At 39.4% G+C, this 20019-nt stretch overlaps 1 protein-coding gene across 11 annotated transcripts in view; it reads left to right on the top strand.

Moving 5' to 3' along the window:
* Nucleotides 1-20019, top strand: part of STPG2 (sperm tail PG-rich repeat containing 2) — a 410139-nt gene that overhangs the window by 80728 nt on the left and 309392 nt on the right. For all 11 annotated transcript variants that reach the window (XM_039541569.1, XM_039541574.1, XM_039541571.1 and 8 more), the window contains 3 exons: nucleotides 5567-5677; nucleotides 11377-11536; nucleotides 13546-13709. In XM_039541569.1, coding sequence (XP_039397503.1) covers nucleotides 5567-5677; nucleotides 11377-11536; nucleotides 13546-13709 — 435 coding nt within the window. The remainder of the gene's footprint in view (nucleotides 1-5566; nucleotides 5678-11376; nucleotides 11537-13545; nucleotides 13710-20019) is intronic.

The raw sequence follows: 20019 nt of genomic DNA, 5'->3' as shown, positions 1-20019 counted from the left end.
CTGGGCAGCAGTTCTGCAGAAAAGGACCTAGGGGTTACGGTGGATGAAAAGCTGAATATGAGTCAACAGTGTGCCCTTGTTGCCAAGAAGGCTAATGGCATTTTGGGTTGTATAAGTAGGGGCATTTCCAGCAGACCGAGGGATGTGATCATTCCCCTCTACTCAGCACTGGTGAGGCCTCATTTGGAGTACTGTGTCCAGTTTTGGGCCCCACACTACAAGAAGGATGTGGATAAATTGGAGAAAGTCCAGCGGAGGGCAACAAAAATGATTAGGGGGCTGGAGCACATGACTTATGAGGAGAGGCTGATGGAACTGGGATTGTTTAGTCTGCAGAAGAGAAGAATGAGGGGGGATTTGATAGCTGCTTTCAACTACCTGAAAGGGGGTTCCAAAGAGGATGGATCTAGACTGTTCTCAGTGGTAGAAGATGACAGAACAAGGAGTAATGGTCTCAAGTTGCAGAGGGGGAGGTTTAGGTTGGACATTAGGAAAAACGTTTTCACTAGTAGGGTGGTGAAGAACTGGAATGGGTTACCTAGGGAGGTGGTGGAATCTCCTTCCTTAGAGGTTTTTAAGGTCAGGCTTGACAAAGCCCTGGCTGGGATGATTTAGTTGGGTTTGGTCCTGCTTTGAGCAGGGGGTTGGACTAGATGACCTCCTGAGGTCCCTTCCAACCCTGAGATTCTATGAACAGAACAGAACCCAGAACTAATCCCTGTGGGACCCCACTCGTTATGCCCTTCCAACATGACTGTAAACCATTGATAACTATTCTCTGGGAACGATTTTCCAACCAGTTATGCACCCACCTTATAGTAGCTCCATCTAGGTTCTATTTCCCTAGTTTGTTTATGAGAAGGTCATGTGAGACAGTATCAAAAGTCTTACTAAAGTCAAGATATACCACTTCCACTGCTTCCCTCCCATTTGCACAGCTTGTTACCCTGTTAAACTGACTGGTTTGTAATTCTCTGGGTTGTCCTTATTTCCCTTTTTATAGATGGGTACTATATTTGTCCTTTTCCAATCCTCTGGAATAGTGGATAGTTGACTCTTAACTACCCAGTCATTGGACATTTCTTTACTCTAGGCAAAAGACTGGTCCCTTCCCAGAAGAACTGTTTTAATGGGAGGAAGTTGCCATGGCAAAAAAGTCACCTGGTGGGTGCTGATGTGGGGAAACTGGAAAGAGTGTCATCTGACATAGCATACTGAAGGTTTTAAAAGGCGGAGTCTGGTCTGCTGCGTGGCCATTTTCTCCAGCCCAGGAGGGAGAGGTCATCCAGCATGCAGTACTTTTGGGGCTCCAGCCCACTTTCCTGTACCCAGATGGTCCCAGGGACTCAGACTCCAGCTTAAGAAATTCTTGGAGTGGTGAGGAACCTGAGGCAGGGCCATGTGTTTAGTGTTTGTTTTGTGTGATTTGTACTCATCTGTGCTTTATATGAATATATATAAAAGAGCATAAAGATGTTAGACTGGGAAAAGTGTGTGTATGTTGGCTGCTTCAAAACTAGTGCATGCCTCTGTGAGAGTTAAACTATAAGCAAGAAGCTTCACACCTTTAGGTGGAGTTCTGGAAAAGGGGTGCATTCAAGTACTGGTGAGTCTAAAGGGTCAATGCCATGCAGAGGGGCCAGGCAGCTAAACAGTGGGTTCCAGTGCTTGGAGGAGGGTGCCAGATGGCAGATCTGTGTCTGGAGAGTGTGCTTAGACCCTGAGCTTGAGACAGTGGTTAAACTCTATGCAGGCTCCAGGAGCTTGAAACACCTTGAGGATCCAGAGCACAAAATCTTGGATTCCCCTCTCAGAGCAGTCCTGATGGGTGTCCAGGAAGGGGTGCTTGCTTGGATCTGTGACAACATGTACGTCATTTAATTCAAGGTCTCGAGTGTTGCATCATTCTCCTACTCAAATGACGGCATCAGTAGAACAACAGAATTATAGTGATGAGGAGGTGTTCATCCACCAGAAAGCTTCCTTTGGTCCTCCGCATTCTTCTTCATTTGACAAAACTATCTTATACATGGTGCCTGCAACAATAGATGATTTAAAAACCTTTCCAGAATTATTGAGGCATGTAGCAGAAACATTGGAAGTCCCACTAGAAATCGTACAGGAAAAGCCATACAAATTATTTGATATTTTCCAACTAGCATCTCAAAATATAATTTCCCTCCCTGTAAATGAAGGAAACTTAGGCAAAAAATCTTTGGGCTATCTCTGCCTCAGTTTGAATGACTTCAGAATGTGCTGGTCAGAGATATCAAGTACTGTCCACAGGTTATGAGTATTTTTATACTCATCCTCCAACTTCATGGGTCATTAGTGCTGCAAATGGAAAGTCAAAAAGTTGGGAAAGTCAACTACCAAAAAAAAAAATAAAAGAACCAAAGAGTCTAGACACTTTTTTGGAAAAAAAGTTTATTCATCAGCTTACTTATAGGTTAGGATATCTATCAACCTGTACTATCTAAATATTATTTACAGTGGGACTGACTGTCTGACTTTAGGGACAAGTTATCTATGAGTTCAAAACACTTTTGTGTGGTTGGTTTTGAGGATGTGGATTCCTTTCAGATGTATTTATTCCTTTTGCTTTCATTCTCTTCCATGTCCTATCACATAATATGATACAATGTCACTTGCCCATGTGATGTCAACATGAATGACAACATCTAACTATCAGGACTGGTAAGCTTCCCCATCTGTTTTAACCATTAGAAGGGTTAGAGCTTCTTCAAAAGTGAAAGGTGGAAGAAGGCATTTTGTCACTGACCTAACCATTTAAACTAAAGACCTGAAGACTTCACACCACATTGATGAGCAGTGGATGTTCAGTGGATTGAGAGAATGATGTCTCAGCTATTTCTTGAAAACTTTTCTGATCAGCATTGTTTCAGTCTTGCCCAGGTTGAGTTTAAGCCAGTTGTCCTTTACCTAGGAGACAAATGCAAAATTAAGACACTGTGACATCTCGTATTGGTTTCAGCTGTGGAAAAGAAGATATATAAGTCGGTATAATGAAAGTATTATTGACAGCATGATGAACTACAGGACACACTAGATGCTGCAATTCTACCATGAACCTGATGATCAGTGTTCCCTCTAATTTTTTCTGCCCAGGTGCAGAATGAATTTTGTTATGTGCACCAATATGGAGGTGATGTGTGACACACAACCTTCATATCGGTGCACATAACAAAATTCATGTGGTGGGGGTGGGGCTGAGGGGTTTGGAGTGTGGGAGGGGACTCAGGGCTGGGGTAGAGAGTTGGGGTGCAGGGGTGTGAGGACTCTGGATGGGGGTGCAGGCTGGGGGTAGGGCCATGGATGAGTTTCAATTATGCCCGCCACTGAAACTGGCCAGACTTATTAACTCCAGTGTATATGCGTCACTAATACTACTTACAGTAGATAAAGTGTGTGTATTTGGGTCTTCTGGAAATTGGCACAAGCTACAAGAAACTTAATTGAATATTTACATATACATGAGTTTGCTGTTTGTTTTAAAAGTGTCCTGTCTTGTTACACCTCTGTATATGTTTCTTACACATTCATCCCAGAAATGGAAAATATTCTGATGAAACCTGTATAAAATATTAAGTACTCCATTTCAAGACAAATGATTCTACGAGACAGATCATATTGTAATAATATCACTTCAGTGACTAGGTAAAAGTAAGAGAATGGTAACTAAAATCTTTTTAAATAATAATTCTAGCTTTTTTTAGCAAACTACTCAGAACAAAATAAATTCCTGCCTGCTGCAATGAATGTTGTACTTACTACAGATTTTTTTTTATTTAAAAAATATATTTAAATTAAATTAAATTCATTTTTGTAGCATAAACAAACTTTGCTAGCCAGATGTTAGGGAAAATTCATAATACAGAAATATGTCATTGCTTATTAAAATATAGAAAAATGTGATTCATTTATCACAATACTCAGTTGTATGTACAAACATCACTTTATCCATTTATAGTATTTTACAATAGCATCCTGTCATGAGATTTCTTATTAGCTGCTGAAAGTTCTGTCTTTCTACCCAATCCTGTACCACTTAGTCAGGCAAAATATCCAGTGATTTAAATTGATGCTTTCCTGAGTAAATTTGAATCACATCTAGGTATTAGATACAACTGCATAGTTTGGGTGCGCATTGTCCAATTTACCCTCCATCAAACAACATCTATGAAATTACAAAAAAATAAGTAATAGTTCTCTGGTGCTACTATAATAGCATAAGATAATTTTCTCATGACAGAGGTTGGCTGCATATTTGTGCTTATGTTCCCATAGAGGGCTATCTTTTGTTGGGGAGGGGAGTGCTGCCTTTTCCTTTTTGCAAACAGTTGTAACACAGAATCAGCAGTAGTGTTGCTGCTGCTGCTTGGGAATATTCTCTGTAAATGCAGTACATTTTTCTGATTTTTTTTTAAAAAAGATAAATATAGCAAAAATATAGCAAAAATTCCTGTGGCACCTTATAGACTAATAGACGTATTGCAGCATGAGCTTTCGTGGGTGAATACCCACTTCGTCGGATTTTCCTGAACCTTATAAGTTTACATTAAAAGCAATGCTCTTTTCCCCAGCATCTGGTTTGCTAACATATGTTAGGGCAACTGGTGCAACATTTTTCTAATAAAGTGTTTATTGTCACTGTTTAATTTTCTGCTTTGAATCATTTATAATCCAAAGCACAATGTCCTTTTCATTTCTGTAATTGATCAATTTCAGAGTTATTTTTCTATCTTCTTTAGCCATGTAATATTTTTGTACCATGTTTAGTTGATTTAAAGCTTCTTACATTTAATTAGTTCTTGTTTGTCCCTATAGAGCAGTCCTGCTTCCTTTTATTAGAAATTCAGAATGTATTGTGACTCTTGAGTTAACTAAAATTTATGTTGTAATTATGTAAATGAATATTGCAGATGCAAAATCTTTTCTATATTGTAAAATGGAAGACACACATAGAGCTAGACAATGAATCATTAGTAATTGGTCACTAAAAGGACTACCTACATCTAGCGTACACTCATTAAGTACACGCAGTCTTGTGCAAAAAGAGCAATATTTTCTTTTATTAAACAGATTATATTAAGTGTCAAATAGTTACATTAAATAATTAAATGGGAAAGAAACTTTACAAAGAAAACTTTGATTCATAAATATGCCAGAAAAATCCCTCTAAATGGAAAAAGAATAAAATCACAAAATATTAAATATTTTATATTTTCTACATTATTTAAATATGCTGTGTACTGCTTGTGGATGAAGTACTGAGCTCTGTCAGTAGAGGGCAGCAAAGTTGCAGGGGATCTTTTTTTTGAGATCTTGGAAACTGTCGCAAGATTTTTGCTTGTTTTCTTTATTAGCTGTTTAACATTTGCTTTAGGTTTGTCTTTTAATTAAGTGTTCATAATTTCATAGTGAGTGGTCACTTTTAACCCAGTGAGTTTGGTTCAGATATTTAATTAGTTGTCCCCTGGCCTGAAGTGTACTTGTGGGCACTTCTCTAATGGGTGTTAAGTGTTTCTCTTTTTATGTTCTTCAGGGTGTTCCAGGACCTGGGCAATATGAAATAAAAAGTCAGTTTCAGAAGGTGGAGAATATAGCACAGAATGGAAATGAAGTTCCACGTGCTCCTTTTCTTTCACAGTCCAAAGTAAGTGGCAGTAGTGTATTTTTCTTTCTTCTGTACTTTCTTGGTCATAGTTGCCTGAAAAAATAATTAACTGCATAATCCGCAGGAGATTATAATTGTACTGTGAGCCATGATTAGTAAATGATTTTTTCTTTCTCTGTGTTGTATTTTGATCTGTGTGCGCGTGTATATGAATGTATAGAAAGATATGTAGAATTGTATGTGTGTGAATATACATATCTATGCTATAGATAGATATGCATATATATTTAGGGATGTGTATGAGTGTATAATGTATGCATATATATAAAAATAAACATATGCATACATGAACCCACTTCATTTTGTACACATTTCCAAATAAAATATGAATGAGGCTCCATCTGCACTTTCACAGATAGTAAATACCTTTCAAATTACACCCGTTAATCAGATTTGTCCTATGTGAATATAACACTGGGATGTGGTGAATGAAAATTTCTTGTGGCTGTGTAAAATCAGTGCACATGTACAAATGTTGTTTTTAAAAATTCTTCTAACTGCCAAATTCAAATGTGTTTTCACAGAACTATTGAAAGGTACATGTATAATCTGATATATTTGTGCCAAATCTGAAGTTTCCATCCCTTTCTTTGAGATGTTAAAAATAGTTGCAGATTTATTTTTATAATAGTAAATATTTTCAATCTCTTCATTCTCTAAAATAGCTGAAGAATTCTTGCTTAGACTTTCCACAATATTTATTTTTGAGGAGAAACTAAACCTGGACATTTTCAGTACCAGAAATGGAACTTTGAAAAAGTTTTTAAAAACTGGAAAAGGCCTTGTAGAGTAGAAATCCTAAGGCAGCCACAGGCTATGAGCACAAGCCGCAATACAAAATAACAAACAGCCAATTTATGAAACAAGGATCTGATGCCATCTCAGTGTTCTAACATCTATACAGACTATGTGATATTTGTTTCCATACTTTATGATATTATCAAAATCCCTTGATGGAGTTACAATAATCCTTCTATTCACAGCTGCCTCTATGTATAAAGAATATATGTAGAATAATTTAATATAACCATAATCCCACTGCTAATTAAGAATTTGCAGCTACTAGCACGTCAGGGGCTATATTTCATGACTATGTGGTCATCTACAAAATTTCAGATCTTTGGAATATGACTCTTAAAATTTAAGGAAAAACTCAGAGCTAATACAAAACGTACAGTATGCATAAGACCTCTGCTGAATAACTGACTGAGTTAGCTCTTAAATCACAATCTACCACCCATCCCACAAACCCTCAGCTGTCAATTGCTGAGGAAAAGAAAGATTATTACACTGTACCGAGAATAAATGAGGTAGCTATGAATTATGACACTCTGCTTTCATTGAGAGGTTCTGGTGACATCATAAATTGTAAGAGTGAAACTTTGATATGGTGTTACACTTTGAATTTGCAGACTATATCTTCTGATGATTTTTTATCATATTTAATGTATGGTCATGGTTTTTCTTTAATTTCCTTTCCTTCTCTCTTTTCCTGTCATCCCTTTCATTCACTATCTTCTCCTTCCATTCATATTTACTTCCTTCCTCAAACAACATCTTATGCAAGCCACAGTTGGTCTATTCCATGCATGGCATACATCTAATTTTTATTTTTACTCACCAAAAATGTTGTCAGGTGTCCCAAAAGACAGAGGAATCTAAATAAATTCTCCATCCATTTAGTTTAAACAACTTCATGGAAATTCTCTTAGGAAGGCTGCTAGAGTGACTTAATTCAGCAGGCTATCAGAGTGGCTTTTCCTTTTCTGAAAATTCATATAAAGGATTTTTCTGCATGGGGTTTACTATATTTATTGTAATCTGTAAAATATAAAGTTCTGCAAATGCATCAAGTATTTACTTAAAATCATTGCTATATGAGAGCAAAGATTCAAGGGGTGTGTGTCTTCAGAATCTTTATAAGTAGGTATAACTTTATTCAGTTTTCCTGTTTCATTTTTTGTGTTCCATCAAATATATGAACTAGAAAGTACATTTATTAAACTCATGTAGAAAATAATCTTGTATAGTTCTGCATGTTTGTTTTTGAAGATTGTTAAATATTTGCTATTACAAGAGGAACATTTATAATATTTTGTATATTTTAGAGATAATTTTTCAGTGGTGTGCTTATACCAAAATTTGCCATCTTGGATGCCTAAATTTAGGTGCCAAACCATATTTAGGCACTTAAAGAGACTGCCTGATTTTCAGAGGTGTTGAGCACAATTAGCTCCTGAATAATCAGTGGTTTACAATGGTGAAAAGTGCTCTGAAAAGTAGGTCATTTTTTTATTTAGATGACAAAATATGGATTTGGGTGCCTAACTTTAGGAACCCATGGTTGAACATTTGTTGTTCTTCGTGTAGTGTCCCTATGGGTGCTCCAGTGTTGGTGTGATAGTGCCTTCTGTGCCTGGGAGATCTTCAGTAGCAGTGCCTGTTGGGCTGCACATGCGCTTCTCCCTATCTTGTGCCATGAGTGGCATCTATATAGTGCTGTGCGGTCCAAATGTCTTCACTTCCTTCTCAACCACCTTTGATCTGGGACGGAATCCTGAGCAGAGCCCTTCAACCATCCCATGTCTTTAGTAATAGCAATAATAGTAGTGTTTCCATTATAGTTAATTGTAGATACCAGCTGTTTCCTTAATTTTCTTCCCCCTAAAAAACAAAAACCCTGTTGCCCTTTTCTCCCTATTACTCTTTAGCTTAGAGTAAATTTCCTTTTTTCTATGCTCTTCCTGATTGGGAAGCTCTCCCTGCTCGAGTTATGCCTGGATCTCCTCAATTTAAGAGATGCCTCTTTTGCCGTGAGGCCATCCCCATGACTGATGGTCACTCACGGTGCATATGCTGCCTCAGTGAGGGACATGTCTCTCAGAAGTGTACCCAATTCCTCAACTTGAAAGCCTGGTACAGAAAGAACTGTGAACTGAGGCTAAAATTTCTACTCATGGAGAGCTCTGTGCAACCAGCCTCAGACTTTGGCCCCGATATCTCTCCTATGTGGCGCTCACCATTAGCGCAGTCATCAGTCGACCCAACAGCACTCTACTTCCAAACTGAGGACGTTCTTGAGTAAGCGGAAGAGGAAGAAGAAGAGGAGTACTCCACTGCACGCAGTCCTCCATCATATCAAGAGCAGACACACACAGAGAACCATCCTCTCATCTCCGATACCCAATGATCAGAACTGAACCAGGTCCCTGATATGGACCCCCATGGATGCAAGCCCATATGCCAGTTCTTCCACATTGGCCCTATTGGGAACCAGGGGCTGCATATAGGGCAAACTTTTCCAAATCATCCATGGAGCTCAAGCAGACACAAAGATGATCTCTGTCTTCTTCAGTCTCTAGATCACCTGTCATTGAACAATAAATCCACCCCAAGATAGACGGTCATTCCATATTTACCCACCCATCACAAAAAGATTCTTCAAGGGCCTTCAGAACCTTTACCTTCAAATATGTGACCCCTACCCTGGGATACCAACCTAGTTCTGCACTGTCTCACAGGCCCTCTAGTTGAGCTCATGGGAACGTGCTCCTACACCCACCTATCCATGAAGACAGCATTTCTCATCACCATCACATCCGCCGGAGAGGTAGGAGAGATAGGTGCTCTCATGGCACACCCTCTGTTCACAGTCTTTCAAAAAGACAAGGTCATGTTATGACCACACCCAAAATTCTTACCCAAGATGCCATCCTCTTTTCACCTAAACCAACCTTTCCACCTTCCTTCTTTCTTCCCAAAGCCACATGGAAACCAACATGAAGCCATGCTGCCCACATTGGATGTCAGATGAGCATTAACCTTTCACATTGACAGAACCAAATCTTTCAGACAATCGGCACACTTATTCCTTTCCATTGTAGAGAGATCAAAGATCATATTTAAATAATGTCTCTCTAAATGGATCTTGGCGTTCCTCTGCCTTTGCTACCAATGACGCAAACTGCAACCCCCACCTGGAACTTGAACACATTCCGCTTGCTCACTGTCCACCTTGATTGCTTTTCTGAGCAACATGCCAGTTACTGACATTTGCCAAGCAGCCACCTGGGCATTTACAGACTTTTTTTAGCCAACACTATGCAATTACCCATGTCACTGCGAAGCCCTGGCCTTCAATCTATGGGCACTCATCTACAGTCATCTATAGTGGAGCACCCATAGGGACACTGCTTGAAGAAAAAAAGATGTGTGTTCTTATGCGTGCTCCACTACCCACCCTCCTCCTCTTTGCTTTGGAGTTTAAAGATAGACTCTGTGGTAGAGAAGGAACTGAGGACAGTTGGACTGCACAGTGCTATACGAACACTGCTCATGGTGTGAGATGGGGAGGAGCCCATGTGCAGCCCAGTGGGCACTGCTAGAGAAGATCTCTGATCCCAAGCGCAGGAGGTGCTACCACATCTACAAGGGAGCACCCATAAGGGGACACGTCTTGAAGAACCTCCGTTACTGCATAGGGTAAATAACCTTCTGTTCCTTATGATTTTAATTACAGTAGTTAGAATTGTGGTTAGGATTTTCAAAAACTCATAAGTGACTTAGGAGCACATTGACTTTCAGTGGGACTTGTGCATCTGAGGGCACTTCATGCTTTTCACTGAACTATAGCAGTGTCCACCCGTATCATTGCTTCAGGGCAAGTTGGAGTGTTGTAGATTCACATCCTGACTTGCAGCATAGTAATTTGTCATGTGGACAAGCCCTAAGTCACGTAAGCCCTTTTGAAAATTCATCCCTGCATGTCTAAATTCCTGCACATTGAAGTTTACTTCACACTTTCATTTCAAGTTAGTTGTGAATTAGCTGATGGGGTTTTTTTTGGGAGGGAGCATAGAGAAAAATGGGGTAATCCCTTGGCTCAGTCATCAAATTTGATTTAATCTCTCCAAGATAAATCAATTGACCACCACTATTTGTAGATGTTTTGGATGAGAACATAAAAGCAATCCCCTATATCTTCTTTGTGGACAGTTAATATCTCCTCATATAGGATTATGAGACTATTATGATGTACTTGCACAGAAATTTGGCCTCTTCTTCCCCATTATGTTTGTGTTGTGTATTTACTGGCTACTAATATGGCTGTACTTATGTGCATGAGTGTATGAATTAATTCATATTAGATCTATCTATCTGTCCTCATGTGCGTGTATGAAGTAATTCAAATTAGTTACATATCTGTCTATCTATAACTATATAATTTGAATTACTTCGTACACACACACACAAGTACAGCCATATGTGTGTGTATGTATCTATGTATTGTACAGACAATAATAATAAAAGTTGTATATGAGGAGTCTGATTTTCAAAGTTGGGCATGTGTTATTACCTGGGCCTATAACATTTGTGCATGTGCAGACTGAGTACATATCTGTGCAAACTGTCAGATATATAAGTGACTGTGGCTATACAGAAGCTGAATATTGGTAAACATACAAGTGACATTTGCACTTGTTCCCTTCTTTGAAAATCAGGTCCTATATGTCCAGATAGATTCAAGATATTAGTTACTACATATAAATTATCTTCACTTCATTAAGAAAGAAATGAGACCCTATATGTTGCTATACTGATGTAAGCACTTTCTGTCCATATAGTTTCTAAATGTGTTGCAGGTTGTCATTGGCATATTTTTTCCTGTGCTTCTCTAGAGGTTTGTACATGTGAAATCAATCACCCCAGCTCCTGGTACATATAATGAACCACGCTCAGCTCTTGAATCCTTGAATAAAACATCAGGAATGAAAAAGATCCCATTTGGTCAAACTACAGTTCGGTTCACTCAAGACTCCAGGCTAGAAAAAACACCAGGTTTGCAATTAATCCAAGTACTGTCGGCATTCAGTTTACGTGACCCGATATTAGGCAGATTGATATTCAAGGAAGTTAGCAATTAATCTTAAAAAGTATTATTAAAATACAGTAGGCATTTGGGCAAAATACACATATCAAACAGCAGTCTTATTTATACTGAAATCTGGAAGGAGCCCAAAGGGAAACAAATGTAGTCTTCTATTCAAGATTTTGTTAGCTTGGTGTTTCCAGGTAATTTTATACTGTTAGTTCAAAGTGATAAATGTAGGCAATATTATTTGCACCTGTTGGGTTTACTGATCTTATAGAAATCCTAGCTAAAATAAACAGAATATGAATTGCATTTGTGGGGAGTGTTTTTTTTTTATTTATGCTGTTATTTAATAAGGATTCTCTGTGCGAAGTTAGACTTTGTAGATTTTTCATAGCAGCAGAATACCCAACATCCACTATCTTAACATGGAGAGTGTGGTTCTGCCTGATGTTATATAGTATATAGTAATTTAACAACCGTCAATGAGGTTTTTGTTCCTTACTTCCTGCCTGGTAAGGACATAGCCAGGTAAAACTATTTATCCCGCCGATGCACTCCTCACTGCAGGGCCCTAGAAGAAGAATTGCTTTAATTAGAGTATCACAAAGTCCATATTCAGGGCAAATGTTATCTACTGATGACAGACGCTTTAGGGGTCTGTCTTTTGTTTATAGCCCTCTTCCCCAACACTTTGGTGAATCCTTCTGTGTGCATCCAGATGGGTTTTAGATTGTTTTCTTTTTAGAAGGGTGAGAGAGAGAGAGAGAGAAAAAAAAGGGAAAATAACTTAAAGTTCACCATTATGGACATAACATCCTTCAATGTCTCTTAAACCCCTTACTGTGTTGAAAAAGCATCTCTTGAAAATATTACTTTCCAATATATGGTTCCACTCCCCATTCTCTCCCTCTTCTATCCCCCTCACTGTGGAATATTTTGGGAGGTGAGTGATTACTACGCTGAATGTGTGACAGTCATATGTGCTATCTGTTGATACAGGTCACTGTAAATGTTTTCTTTGCAAAACTGAGTGCAAATCTGATGAAGTTATGATATATATTAATTTTGGACTTTGTTGGAGATGGAAGTAAAGCCTTATGGAGCATTAGAGTGCATTATCAATAGCATTGTAGTCAGTATGAAGATGGAAAGGAATGCACATGTCATTCCCCTTAACTTCTTATTTCCATGTTTTTAAGGTTTTGGGTACATGTGGTGTGTTCTGCTGCAGCTTTAACTGTCACTAAACATATTTTTTTGTTTTCTAATATCTAATGACATTCCTGTATGTGTCACATTCCCTAGGTGTTTACTGAGGGTACAACTCTCCCTTTTGCAATGTTCTATTTTGAGGACTTAAGTGGTGTATATGCCTTGTCTAGGCCCTTTGCCCATGGCTGAGTTTCACCTCATGTTCTGTTCTACCACCCTTACTCATGTTGAGTAGGCCGTTTTTCTTTCAATAGTCCCACTTATTAAACTGCTGTCCCATTCTTCACTAAATCAACAATACTGCAATACCAGTGCTGCCTGTCCTGGGTAACTGCTGTCATGTCCAGTGGGCTACTTGCAGAGTAAGAGACTACTCAGTCTGTGTAAGGGTGGTTGAACAGGACTTTAAACTGACACTGCTAGTATTGAGGTAGTTATTTAGTTATCCAAGGTAAAATAGGAAAGCCTTTAAGAATGATTACTGTATATATTACTGAAATATAATTAGTCATTTTGCACATCAAAATCCTTCAGACCATAGGGTCCATACGTTTGTATAACTGGCAGATAACTTCACAGATGTGGGTCAGTAAATGTATGGCATCCCTGTGCTTTTATTGGTTGAGACAATTTCATTACAGTATGAAAACACAACAATTTTTAAATGAATATTAAAAGATAATGTATTTCTAAATGACTATTTATGATAAAAAAAATCAAAACTATGATGGTGGCTCATAACCTACTGTGACTTTTTCAGGTCCAGCTTTCTATAATATTCTCAACTATAGTATTGAAAGAGAGAATTTAAAAAAAGCTTACTTGGAGAGTACAAAGAAAGGAGCATTTGGATCTTCAGCACCTCGACCTCTATATGTTTTTAAGAGGGGAGCTTTCTGTACTCCTGGACCAGCTGATTATCAGGTAACTTGAAGCTATTAACTTTTTTAAATCAGTAAAGAGAGGTTCTTGGGGACTTGGTCTGTCAGTATAAAATACCTCAGGATTTTGGAAATGTTTCATTAATATTTTTTAGAAATAAAATATATATTCTTAAAAACGTTATCCCTTCTGGCCTTCAACTCTATGACCAGGACATCTAGTGTGATCTCTTGTATGTTGTAGGCCATTGACACCACCAAGCACCTGCATGCAAACCCAATGGAACTGAGGCCAAAGTAAACAAGGGACACAGGAGATTAGATTATTATGTGCCACGGGTAGTGAATAGGAGGCACCAAGGTGCACCAGTGCTTGAGGTCCCTGCAATTAGGGAAATGATTAAATAAGATATACCCAGATGTGTGGCAAGTGACCTGCACCCACACATTGCAGAGGAAGGCAATCCACCCCATGCTCCAAGGTCACTGCCAATCTGACCTAGGAAAAAATTCCTTCCCCTCAGAACCCTGACCCATCCTGACCAGTGTCCCAATTTGCAGTGCAATACACATTGTGAAGAAGAGAACTAAATAGTAAACACCCATGTATGTACAGTATAGATCCATATATGCATGTTTCAGCTTTTCAGTATTTGCCCAGAACTTGGACTCCCACTCTACCGGAATAACTGTGAGCTAGGGGGGAAAAAAAAACAATAAAAAACAATCAAACAAAAAAAATCATTTCAGACATTTTGACATGCATATCAGAACACTAAGACCCCACTTTGTTTCTAAAAATGCTGTGTAGGTATGTTACTGAAATGCTTAACTTTATCAACTGAGTCACAATTTTCTCAGTTCAGGTTAAGTAGCATAGACATATTTTTATATTCTGCCATATATTCACCATGGTATGGCAGTTTGCCCTGATGCTGATTAATCTGGATATATAGTCTAACTAATGCACTCAAGATCAAATTCTGCCCTCACGTATATGCACACAATTGTTAAAATGAGCAAGGACTACTATCAAATTCCCAATTAGAACCAAGCTGGGCACCAGTTAATTAACAAAGCTAAAATAATAAATATTCATAAAGTAGAACAGGCAAGCTTGGTGATATTTTTAAAGAGTGGAGGTGGCATGAAGGATATCATCCCTTCACATAACACAGATTTGCCCAGATAATTTCCGTTTGGGCATGCAATAACACAGACAATCAGATATTGAAATAATTTAACAATTCTATGTTTCTTTCTCACTAGGATTTATTATTTGGAAATATAGCACATATCTAATAATTGTTAACAATATTCCTACTCAGCATTTGGACAATAGATTTACATTTTTGTTCTTTCAAAGATGATTCAAATATTAATAAGACTTGAACAGATAGTAATGCAAAATAATGCAAGCAATTGTTTCCACCAGAGTCATATGCTGTTTAGGAATATATATGTTCGTGCTGTTTTGTGTAAGAGACTTTTGAATAATTGATTACAAACAAGCAATGCACATAGATCAACTGTTAACTTTTCCACAGGTGCTCTAGTCACACAACCTTTATGCAAAAGATTAGATAGATATACCATTTTTTACTTTAGGATTTATGTACAGGTAAAACTTGTTTTTATAAATTATCACTGTTATTGTATTACCCTTAATTACTGCAATGATAATCACATGGGGCATCACTGTCATTTAAACTAAAATCCCTTTACCTCACTCTGGCAAGAAAGAAGCCTTAAATAAAATAAATTTACACTTTGTATAGTAGAGTAAAGGGGCCTTATCTTAAATGGGGATCAGTTCCCAGGGTCTTCCAATTTATGACTTATGTTACTTCCACATTAAAAGTTATAAAAGTAAATATTTCATGGAAACACAAAATTTCAGTAGAACAATAAGTAGATTACTTTTCTCTCTTCTACCCTATGTCATTGTAAATCACAAGATACCCTGAAGGGGTGGCTTTGTTCGTCCAGTCAAGAACACTTTGTATTTAGGCAAACTTTACTTGTCATCTGCTTCCTGATGGGTGATTTGCTCCCAGTCATTATCTGTCCACTACAACTTGGAGGTGTTCTTTGACATCCCTGCATGCAGGGCCGGCTCCAGACCCCAGCGCGCCAAGCGCGCGCTTGGGGCGGCGTGCCGCGGGAGGGCGGCAGGCAGCTCCGGTGGACCTCCCGCAGGCGTGTCTGCGGAGGGTCTGTTGGTTCCGCGGCTTCGGTGGCGCATCCGCAGGCATGCCTACGGGAGGTCCACCGGAGCCGCAGGACCAGCGGACCCTCCGCAGGCACGTCTGCAGGAGGTCCACCGGAGCTGCGGGACCGGCGACCGCCAGAGTGCCCCCCGCGGCGTGCCGCCCTGCCTGGGGCAGCGCAATTCCTAGAGCCGCCCCTGCCTGCATGGGGTATTGACAGAGGGATTGAAACCTGGACCTATAGATCTACAGTCTGAGCCTTTGATGCCTCATCTGAAAAACCCTCACTTGCTAGCTCAAAGGCTGAACAGCTACATTAAATTTTGTTTGGTCTAGACACTAGAGAAGGACAGCGAGCTATGCTGAGTAAGCATGGCTCACAAATAGTTCTGTGCTCAGGCTCGCTTGTGAATAAAACTTCATTTGAGAGGTCTGCATGCTCCTTACACTTCTGTTGCAATCCATCCTTGTACCTTTCTTTGATCTGCTCTTGTTTTATCATGTTCCCACAAAGATTTTTCACGAGTGTCTAGTTCTCTGCTCCACAGCAGGGTCTCTTTCCAGCCCTTTCCCCTCCTTCCACACTTACTTCTCAATTCTTATTTACATAACATGCACCAGCACTGGTTAAATTTCTATCAAATAAAATTAAATTTTTGTAAAGGCTAAAGAATGTTCTGCCTTCTTCACAGGTTCCCTCTAATAATTCATAGTTTTTTTGATTAACTTACAGTAACGCTTTCTGCAAAGTTCAAATATGGTTTTCTCAGGTGGTGCAACCAGAGGGCAAGAGAGGCTAGTGCCCTCACAGTGGAAGTATTGTGGGGACTCCATGCCTGCATACATTCATGAAAGCCCCTGGGCGGGGAGGGGCACAGGATTCAGAGGGGCTGGAGCAGCTGTTGTGGTTCCTGAGGTCAGGCTGGAGAACAGGGAGTGGAGCCTGGAAGAGCTGTAATGATCCCAGGAGCAGATAGGAACCAGGGGCGGCTCGAGGTATTTTGCCGCCCCAAGCTTGGCAGGCAGGCTACCTTCGGCAGCTTGCCTGCGGGAGGTCCCTGGTCCCGCGTATTCGGCGGCACGCCTGCGGAAGGTCCGCCGAAGTTGTGGGACCAGCGGACCCTCCGCAGGCATGCCACCGAAGGCAACCTGCCTGCCGCTCTCACTGCGACCGGCAGAGTGCCCCCCCCCCCCCGGCTTGCCGCCCCAGGCACACGCTTGGCGTGCTGGTGCCTGGAGCTGCCCCTGATAGGAACTCTGAGGGTCCTCCTTTCTAGCCTGGAGCTGGCTGCCTCCAAGTCTCAGTATCCCCTTGCCCTATCATTCACAGGAGCCTCTGCCCTTTCTGCACCCCTATTGGGGTTGTATTGGTTAGGCTGCTGCCAGGCCTCTTCTATATCAGAGTAATTTTTAGGCTAAGTTTTCTAACAGTGTTTGAGAGTTGGTTAACATTAACCATTGTTTCGCAGACCTCAGTTAGTAATATTTTCATTATTTATCCTCTTCTTCTTCTTTGTAAAATTCTTGGTCAGGATCAAAATAATTTAGACCTAAAACATAGTTTTTCTCAATAGAGCTCCCAGATCTCATACAGTTCTCCATGGTTTGGTTCTCTGTGATCTTTCACAGATATATACTGTATGCCCAGTTAAAGCGATGAGGACTCTAGCCTCCTTAGAAAACATCCAGTAGGATTACAGTGCTTTCAGCTAGATTAACCAATCATGAAACAGTGTAACAATTCATATGGTTTAGTTGTTGGCAAATTTCTGTTAGCTTTGTGGAATTACAGAGTACTCAGCATTGCTTTCTGACAATAAATAATCAGTACGGCATTCAAAGATAAAATTAGGCTGAGGCAAGTAAACAAAAGATGAACTACAGTAATTTTCTAATCTTGTTTTACAATGAAGAGCACAATAAGTGTTTTTTCTTAATTTTTGTTCTAAAATAGTTTTTTTATAAATGGAAAAGTACAGTAGATTTCAGCATTCAAGTAAAGAGATAAAAATCTTAAAAGTCAAACTAAACATAAACAACAAAATAAGTGCTTCTCATGCAGGATCAAGTAAACATATTTCACGCATGGAGTGACTCTGTCTCTCAAGTTCTGTATTATCAAATATATCAATTACAATTACCTAAGGCACAGGTTCTCAAACTGGGGGTCGGGACCCCTCAGGGGGCCATGAGGTTATTACATGGGGGGTCACGAGCTGTCAGCCTCCACCCCAAAACCTGCTTTCCCTCCAGCATTCATAATGGTGTTAAATATGTAAACAAGTGTTTTTAATTTATAAGGGTTTTATTTTTAATTTATGGTGGGGGTGGGGGTTGCACACAGAGGCTTGCTGCGTGAGAGAGGTCACCAGTATAAAAGTTTGAGAATCACTGACCTAAGGACCCCCTTATTGCTCCCTGACAGCTTCCTTTAACAGAATTATTATCATATGGGAAGGAAGAGAATATATATTACTAAATATGTTAGATGTAGGACAGTTTTTTCCAGTATTTGTCAAATGCAAATAACTTAGTTCCCCTAGGTCTTAATCAAGCAAGCTGAACAGTTCACATACATTATCATTAGAACTCAATATAGAACAATTTAGATCTAACAGTCTCTTCATAGAGGTGGGGGTTAGGGTGACCAGACAGCAAGTGTGAAAAATCGGGACAGGGGGTGGGGGGTATTAGGAGCCTATATAAAAAATCGGGACTGTCCCTATAAAATTGAGACATCTGGTCACCCTAGTGGGGGTTGCAAACTAAGGTTTCTTGGGGGTATAGCCAGGCCTGTGCACCAAAATCAATGGTTAGCAGTGTTTCATTTAGTTTTGAAAGTGGCTACTAAAACCTAATGGAACACAAAACGTAACCTCCCCGCCCCTCAATTACTACACCTTTAACAAAAGACATTCTCAAAAATAGCTAGTGTTTTCCACATTCATGTACTGATTGATTAAGAGAGATGAATAACAAAATATTGATACCTTTAGCTATGTAAACTCCTATATAAAAATATACTTAAAAACTCACTGCATTAAATAATAAATGAAAAACGGTGATTGAAAAAGAACAAAAATTGCAGTTAACAGTTCAAAATGTTACATTGGTTCTCAAGGCCACAGCTTTCATTGTTGGCCACAAAAGTTGTTACAGTAGTAAAAAAATTATTATTCTACTTGGAGTAATGTAGCTTTTGATTATTGTTTCCTCTGTTCCTGTTCTTCCATTTCCTGCATTTAATTTTTTGTGCATAAAGCTTTTAAATACACCAAGCTGGCAGCACATAAAGGTTTCCACTGAGTAAGAAGTGCAGAGCTTATATGGTGTCACAAAACCAGTGGGGAGCATAATTTATATAATAGATTACCAACCTGGGGTGAGTGGGCTTTGTGTGTGTATGGGTCATTGGACTTGAGGAGAAAGAATGGATATAGGGTAGAGAGTAGAAGAGTGCAGGTGAGGAAACTGCATGGTCCTGAACCTGTCCCCACTTTCCTCACAACAAATGTAAGACTGTAGCTGTGAGTAAAGATGCTGTCAGTATCTTTAAAAGTACCCTTTATCCTTTTATGCTCCCATTGCAATCCCTACCGTAGTAGCCCTGGGTACATTTTATAAAGTACACGTTTGCAGGCTCAGGAAACAGTCTATTTGCTCAATCTTTTCTTTCCTGCTCCTGTGGTGGTGCTACTTTTGTGCTGTAACTCTTGTGATGTTTATAAGTACTCATGCATGCCATAGTTACAAGTGTTACATGTTACAAAACATGTGGAAATGGACATTACAAGCTACACAAGTGTTATCATAATGTAGGCTTTTTTAGTTCTGTAATTAAAACAGCTAAGGTGCATGCATTAAGGCCCTGCTTAAGCATGTGTTTAAGTCCGATTGATGTCACCATTAAGCTGGTGTATGTATGGAACCTCACATTACAATAATACATGTGGCGTTTGAAGCCAGGGGGACTTAAGCATGTGCCTGTGTGCTTCTCTGAATCACGTCCTAACAGCTTAATACATAGCAATCTGAAATCAAACATATTTTTGATGTTAGGTTAATTTAGGTTATTATTCATATAAATGTTTTAAAATATTTTGTGTGTGTGCATAAAGATTGGTGATAGACCACAACGTGAGT

The sequence above is a fragment of the Mauremys reevesii genome, linkage group 5, assembly GCF_016161935.1.
Source record: "Mauremys reevesii isolate NIE-2019 linkage group 5, ASM1616193v1, whole genome shotgun sequence".
NCBI classification, from domain to species: Eukaryota; Metazoa; Chordata; order Testudines; family Geoemydidae; genus Mauremys; species Mauremys reevesii.
The sequence above is the reverse complement of the archived record's forward strand: the minus strand, read 5'-3'. Positions and strand labels throughout refer to the sequence as shown.